Source organism: Chenopodium quinoa, unplaced genomic scaffold (assembly GCF_001683475.1).
Source record: "Chenopodium quinoa cultivar QQ74 unplaced genomic scaffold, ASM168347v1, whole genome shotgun sequence".
Taxonomy (NCBI): Eukaryota; Viridiplantae; Streptophyta; class Magnoliopsida; order Caryophyllales; family Amaranthaceae; genus Chenopodium; species Chenopodium quinoa.
Window position 1 is genome coordinate 3,542,347 of NW_018742651.1, and position 7,548 is coordinate 3,549,894.

Below are 7,548 nucleotides of genomic sequence, written 5' to 3' on the forward strand. Positions count from 1 at the left end.
TACTTTTCTTATATTCTTCATAGCTTAGATTACTCTTCCACTCCCTAAATATACTTCATATGTAGTAACACTTAGAGAAACCTCAATAGTTGAAGTTTGCTTTTCTCATCATCATCATCATCAAAACTCCTCAAAGGTCAATACAAATAATGCCCCTTAGCTTTGTTGCAATTTTTTTTTTTAGTATATCAAATGAAACTTTATTCAATTTGTATTGTTATGCATATTTAATGTAGGTATGATCAATTTTTTTTTTTTACAATATTTACTATTCCATGATAAAGGAATATTAATGGTTAATGTAGTGCATTGGAGATCATGTAAAAAACAGTGAGTAAAACTTACGAAAATAGAGGGTGTATAACTTATGAAAAATCTCATATTCGTAAACTATAGATTGAGACAATTATAACAAATTTATATCAATATTTATAATCTTGTATAAACACAAAAACTAGTCAAATAAAATGTATGTGAAATTGTGAATAGTGCAAAAATCAAAACAGGATTATAAAGTTTCATATGTGACTAGCCACAGAGCATCTGCGTGGCTGCGTTACTCGATCGGTCCAGTCATGGATTACTCGATCAGTTGGGGGTTACTCGGTCAGGAGTTACCCACTCAGGGATTTAATGTAGTCAGTCGGCCACACGATATTTCTTGAAAAATAAAAGATAATAATAGGAAAATAGAAGGAAAAATAAAACCCCTTTGATATGAGGTCAACTTCAAAGTTTGACTGGTAGCTTTAAGAAAAAACAAATAGAATTGACAAGTTGGTTAGTCCAGATAATGTTAGGAACTCTTATTCTAATGATTTATATGCGATGCTAGTCCTAGGCGCCAAACAATGATGAGATGCGATTTGTAGTGGTTTTCATCATATAATTTAATGCCTTGCAAATGATCAAAGTGGACACACACTACATTTACCAACAGAGCATGGGCCGCTTATATAAATCCCTCACTTCAACTAGTCTCGTACTACTACTTATATTTTATCATACCATTTACTTCCTTTTAGTTCTACCACATTAGCTTTTGGTGTCTAAGCATGTCTTTCAACATGTTATAGCTGTCTACTATTGCATCAAGTGTACAACTATTGATAAACTAATCACCGCTCTCTTAATTAACTTTACATTATTTGTATTTTTAACACTATTTACACACTCTTTATCAATAATATATTATGATTCATATGTAATAAAAAAGATGTAATTACCGGTAAATTTGTTAACTTCTTCATGGTATATAATATCAAATTTACTCTTAAATAATGAAAGATATTATTTAACATTGAGAATATGTTTTGGGATACATAAACCCCCATGGTGCAATATCTAGGGATCAAAGGAATTGAAGTAGATCCTACTAGCTGTCTGATAACTAGTGTTGTCAAATTTTAAACCGAAACCGTTTAACTGCCCGAAACCAACCGACCCAAATGAGAACCGAACCGATTAAAAACCGATTTAGTAAAACCGAAAACCGACCTGAACCGTATTTAAGTAAAACCGAAATCGAACCGATCCAAATAATGTCAAACCGTATAAGAACCGAACCCGTTAACAAACCGAACTGAAATCAAACCGAACCGAAAAAGAACCGAACCGTTTCTAACCCGAAACCGTTTCCAACCCGAAACCGTTTGAACCGAGGTAAAAACTGTTTACACCGAACCGTTAACAAACTGCAACCCGTTTGCACCGAATCGTTTATAAACCGAACTGTCTATAAATCAAACTGTAATTTCGATCTCCCAATAACTCATCAAATCATGATTATGACACATCAATTAGATGATTGAATAAGAAGCAGCTAATAATGTGATAGTAAAACAATAATAATTCATTAATACGCTAAACTTTTATAATATACGTTACTTTGTAATAAACTAGTAACATCAGTATGACTAAACTTGAAAATAACATGATATGCATTTTTAAAATCGATGAAAATTTGTATATAATATAATGCCTAAATATGAAGTGATAAAGTCTCGCCTTGACATAAAACTTGTTAACCAGCAAAAGGTTAGTTAGCAAGTACTATGAAATTTCAAACCAAAATTGTTTAACTACCCGAATCCAAATGACCCGATTAAAAACCGACTTTTTGAAATAAAAAACCGTTCTGAACCATAATTTAGTAAACGTGAAATGGAACTGAACCGAATAACATTAAATCGTATAAAAGGCGAACCCGTTAACAAACCGAACCAAAATAAAACTGAACCGAAAAAGAATCGAACCGTTTCTAACTCGAAACCGTTTCCAAAACGAAACTAATTGAACCGGTATAAAAACCGTTTACACCGAAGCGTTAACAAACCGCAACCCGGCTGTACCGAACCGTTTACTTCCTGAACCGTTTACAACCCGAACCAGATTAAAACCGCTCAAGAATAAACCGAAACCGAATCGAACCGATAACTATTTAAACCGAACTGAAGCCGACCCGCGATACATTTAAACCGATTTCAAACCGACCCGATTTAATACCGAACCGATTTCAAACCGAACCAAACCCGAACTGTCAAACCGTTTTGACAGTGCTACTAATAACATATATAGTTGATATACTTGTATAGTTCATTAGCTCTTGTGGGAGTGATCAAGATTGAAGTTGAATATCGTTTATTTTGCGAAATTACATAGGAATTGAAAAAAAAAAAAAAAAAAAAAGCCACTGTCATGAAAATATTTATTCTGGGTGAACCAAACAAGCACATACTGATTTGTTGTAAGAGAGCTAAATTACATCGGTTATATACTTATATGCTTACTAGGGAGAACCTTAGCTCAAGTGAAGATTAAGAATTTATATTCAAGCTTATTAGGATTTAGGCATATCTTTTCTATTTGAAGAAGTCAAAGAGATCGATGTCAACAACCTATATGAGAGAAGTAAGGTCTGGTCTCTTCAGCTTAATTTCAGTTCAATTCCTAATTTTCTTCTCTCATAAACAATTCAGTTCAGCTCAGTTTAGGTTAGTTCAGTTCAGTTCAGTTCAGTTCAGTGCAGCTAAGTATATGAAAACAGGCCCGTAAACATATATTGACATTAGAAACCTTAACACCACCAAATTCATGCTCCATAGTTCTAGTGTCAAATCCATGCACGTAATATACGCCCCTTTCAAACTATAGTACGTCTATAGTCCTTAGATTGTGTTATTGTTGTGTATTCTAATCTGGCAGTTCAAAGAGAGTTCCTTCCAAATGTCCTCAAACTCTTGCTTATGCATGCAATGCCTATGCACTTTAATTATTAACCTTTGGCGTAATAGCTTAATTCAAGCATTTTCATTCAGATTTGACATCTCACTTTAATTAAAATTTCCGCTCAATATATAAAACCTTCACGGGATAAATGTTATTTGACCAACAACAAACTTCTCATGTCTACTAGAGCGGACAATCTCTTTACCTGTATGAGTAGTGTATATTGTAAAATTTTCAATCATTCTCTTTACTTGTAAATAGTGTTTAGATTCCAAACACATGAAGAGAGGCTTTAGAAACTAGGAGTAGTATTCCTTAATACTTCAGTTAATAAGTTATGAGCATCCAATTCAACTACCTTAAACCATAACATATTCATCTAAATTCTTTCTTCTCTTGTATTATAAGCTTGAGACCTTGAACAAATATTCTGAATATCATTAGTAAACTTTTGACCACAAACATTAAATAAAATTAGCACAACAAAATCTAGTGCTAATTTAAGGCTGACTTATGTTAGACTAAGAGAGGATCCAAATTCCACGGACAACATAAACTTTCTGGATTTTCTATATTATCATTTCAGTATATATGGAAGCCTTATAGATCAAAGTCATTTTTGTGCATTTTCATAAAGAATACAACTTCCCATCTCAGATTCCCTACTAAAGCTGATTCTTTTATCACAAACTTATAAATAATTATTTAACTTTTTAAAGTTAGGAAATTTTCTAGAAATTAAAAAAAAATAAAAAATGTCTTTTAGCAATATATATTCTCCTTTTGGAAATATACCCCACAATAATAAAGAAAAAACAAATGTAAATTTTAAAAAAATTATATCAATGGTGTATGGTGCCCCTATCCTGTTTGAAGTGTTCAGCCAGGTCAATGATCTTTCGTTGACTCGACCTTAGGAAGCTACTATAGGACAGTAAGGTACAATATGAGACTGTATTTCCAAATATAATGGTTCAAAATAAAAGTCGATATACCTGTTGTATGCAAGACCTAGACTACTACTGTTCATATTTACGCGAGCATTTCCAAATATGTAATAATCCTGTCAAAAGTTTTCAAAATATGTCGTTTAGCACATATTGCTTTAAAATACTGCTTAGAAGATAGCTTGATTAAACATAGATAACTAGAATAAGATATCTTAAGGTTTGATTCTGACATAATTTGTAATATTATAAAGATGCAGAGCACACACACTTAAAACCAGTGACCTCTACTTTTAGAAGAGGGGGCGTTTATAGGTACCAAATAGCATCAATTTGTAGCATTTCTTCCATAAAAATGTCATTAGTTTAAACTAATAATTAATAAACTTCCACTTAAGAAGTTGAGGATTCAATTCATATTAAAGAAGGCCACCACTTCCACTGAAGTAGGTCCCAAATAGCATCCTTAAAGTTCAAGTGGTTTGTAATTTGTCTAATCAAACAATATTCTAAAGATGAAGATAACATGAAATTGTAAAAAAAATTATACTCTATATTTGCAATGTGTCATGATAAGGCTTGAGCTTAACAGAATCTGCATGAAAGTTTATATTTTTTTTAAAAAAAATTCATGATGAAAGTTTTAAGCCTAGACCAACCCACCATAAATACCCAGAGTTGCTCTTCTTTCATTGTATAATCTTGTGTCATTTTCATTGTTAACAAAACCTTCAAAAGCCCTCCTCATCTTCCTTGTCTTTACAACTGTAAAAATAAGAGGGAGGTATAACAAAAAAGTGACCGAGCGATCCTTTATTCAGTTTAGTTTGTCTTTTTTCTCTGCATTCCGTTGTCATCTCTTGTTTCGCCTAGGGCCCATAAAATATCAGAAACGACTCTGGTGTCTTAAGGTAAGAATTCGACAGAGTTGTTCGCTCTGCATATACTCCAAAACACAAACTCTGACTTTCACTAACTCCAAATATTCACAATAGCCATAGCTTTTTGCAAAAACATAACAGCCTAGCTTTCCATTTCCTCTCATTCCCCTTCAACTTCCTCCAAAAAATAAAAAAATAAACACAGTTGTTACATGTTCATTAGCACTCCTAGTAGCCGCATCTGAAACTAAAAAGTTACAAAAAGTTGTGGGGTATTTTGTTATAGTAGCCACAAAAATCAGTATAAATAGCAGGGTTGTCATTGGCATTGTACTCTGATTATTTGTTCAGCCATTTTTTGTCCATCCTCAAACTCACCCTTCCACGTACAGAAATAATAATAATCACTTATACTTATACTACTACGACATATAGTATAACTCGATAGTAGTATACATATTTGCAGGATATTATTAATCAGTGTCATCATGAGTCCGTCATACTCATTCTGTAAGCACGCACAAACCCTCTTTCCTGGAGGGCTTAACTCGAGTTCTATGAACTTCCACAATAATAATCACAAGGACAAAGTGGTGGTTGTAATGGGTGCAACAGGTACAGGGAAGTCGAAACTGTCAATTGACTTGGCAATTCAACTTCAGGCCGAGATTATAAACTCTGATAAGATTCAAGTGTACAAAGGGCTGGATATTGTCACGAACAAAGTGACAGAAGAAGAGTGTAGGGGTGTCCCTCATCATATGTTAGGGATAATCGATCCTGATGTTGAATATAATGCTAAAGATTTCCGGAATGATGCGTTGCTTGCAATTGAATCCATCATCGAACAGGACAAGCTCCCGATTATAGCAGGTGGATCGAACTCGTTCATTGAGTCTTTAGTGAATGATCATCCTGACTTCACTTCAAAGTACGAGTGTTGCTTCCTTTGGGTTGACTTATCTCTACCTATTCTCCAATGCTTTGTATCAGAGCGCGTTGATCAGATGGTTAAAGCAGGATTGGTGGATGAGGTAAGAGGAATATTCGACCCTGAAGCCGACTACACACAGGGAATACGACGAGCCATTGGTGTCCCTGAATTGGACAGTTTTCTTCGAGCAGAAGGGCAAAATGTGGAACCTGAAATGTTGGAGACTCTGCTCCAAGTAGCCATTGATGAAATCAAAGACAATACGTGTAAGCTAGCTTGTCGACAACTTCAGAAAATTCATCGCTTAAGAGACTTCTGGGGATGGAACCTGCATCATATTGATGCAACAGAAGTATTTCTAAAGCAAGGAAAAGACGCTCAAGAAGCATGGCAGAGACTCGTTGTAGGTCCGAGTGCCATGATCGTGAGGCAATTCCTGTACAGAAACACCAGTGTTCAAAGTATTCCGAAAACATCTGGAACTACTGTCATTCCGAGTGCAGTACCTATTGCAGCCATGGCGACTGCTTCTCACTAGGCAACACCGTACCTTAATTATAAATATACAATGATACATTCAACACTGCCCCTAGTTTGCCGCCTTTACAGATTTGAACACGGCCTGATACAGAAAACAAAATAAAAAAGAAAAAAAAAATTGTTCATTGTTTTTAGGGGGGCAATAGAAACGTTGCTATCAGGCTTGTAAAGAGCCGTACCATGGGTATCAGTATAAAAAACGGGAAGTCTGTGACGGCTAGAACGGCGCACACGCACGCGCGCGCGCACACACACACAAATCCGTACAGTTAAACTAAGTGGAGGTAGTAGGCCAACTCCATCCAATATAGCATAAGAGGAATCATCCAAATAAGACGTGTGTAGGAGCCCATACCAAATGTGAGGCGTTTTGGCTTTTTAATATGCCCATTCCTTGGCACTTTTTTGTCGTTTCATTTCTTTGGGTTTTGTTTTTTTTTGTTGGACTAGAAAGTTTGTCAGCTTGCCTTTTGTCTTGTTATTTCTTTATACTTAATAGGAATAGTTTGGGTTGAGCCGATGGTGTGCCCCCCTTTCATCCATATGATTGAGTTATGATTTGTTTTTTTCTATCTACTTATATGAATGAAATATTGAGATTTGTCAACATATACATCTTGCTTTCAAATCATAACTATGCATCGTTTTAGAGATAGAAAATTGAATGGATGAAATTTGTTTCCATCAATGAGTTTCGTACTTAGAACTTATTCTGATGTTAAACTGAATTGAACTGACCTGACTTGAACTAATTAGGGTTGAACTAAATTGAATTGAATAGAGATTAAATGAATTGTTTGTGAGAGAAGGAAATTAAGAATTGAAATGAAATGATTGGAGTTGAATTGAATTGAAATTAAGATGAACTAGAAAAGGCCCTTAGTTAAAAACGAAGCTTTTGGTGGTACAATGGCAGTATTGTCAACTTCTCATCAACCTAGTTGTGGCTTGAAGATTTCATAAGCCCTCTCCCCCATCCCCTTACCCATCTAGAATCTAACTACCCACAAAAAAAGCG

At 34.7% G+C, this 7,548-nt stretch overlaps 1 protein-coding gene across 1 annotated transcript; it reads left to right on the forward strand.

Moving 5' to 3' along the window:
* Positions 1-4,818: 4,818 nt before the first annotated feature.
* Positions 4,819-7,149, forward strand: LOC110722131 (adenylate isopentenyltransferase 5, chloroplastic). The gene has a single exon (XM_021901384.1). It carries the CDS (start codon positions 5,545-5,547, stop codon positions 6,526-6,528), a length of 984 nt encoding a protein of 327 aa, XP_021757076.1. The 5' UTR covers positions 4,819-5,544; the 3' UTR covers positions 6,529-7,149.
* The last annotated feature ends 399 nt before the right edge of the window (positions 7,150-7,548 follow it).

Bases quoted from the DNA above. Each gene is read 5' to 3' on its own strand.
- LOC110722131 (XM_021901384.1), top strand. From the start codon at position 5,545: ATGAGTCCGTCATACTCATTCTGTAAGCACGCACAAACCCTCTTTCCT.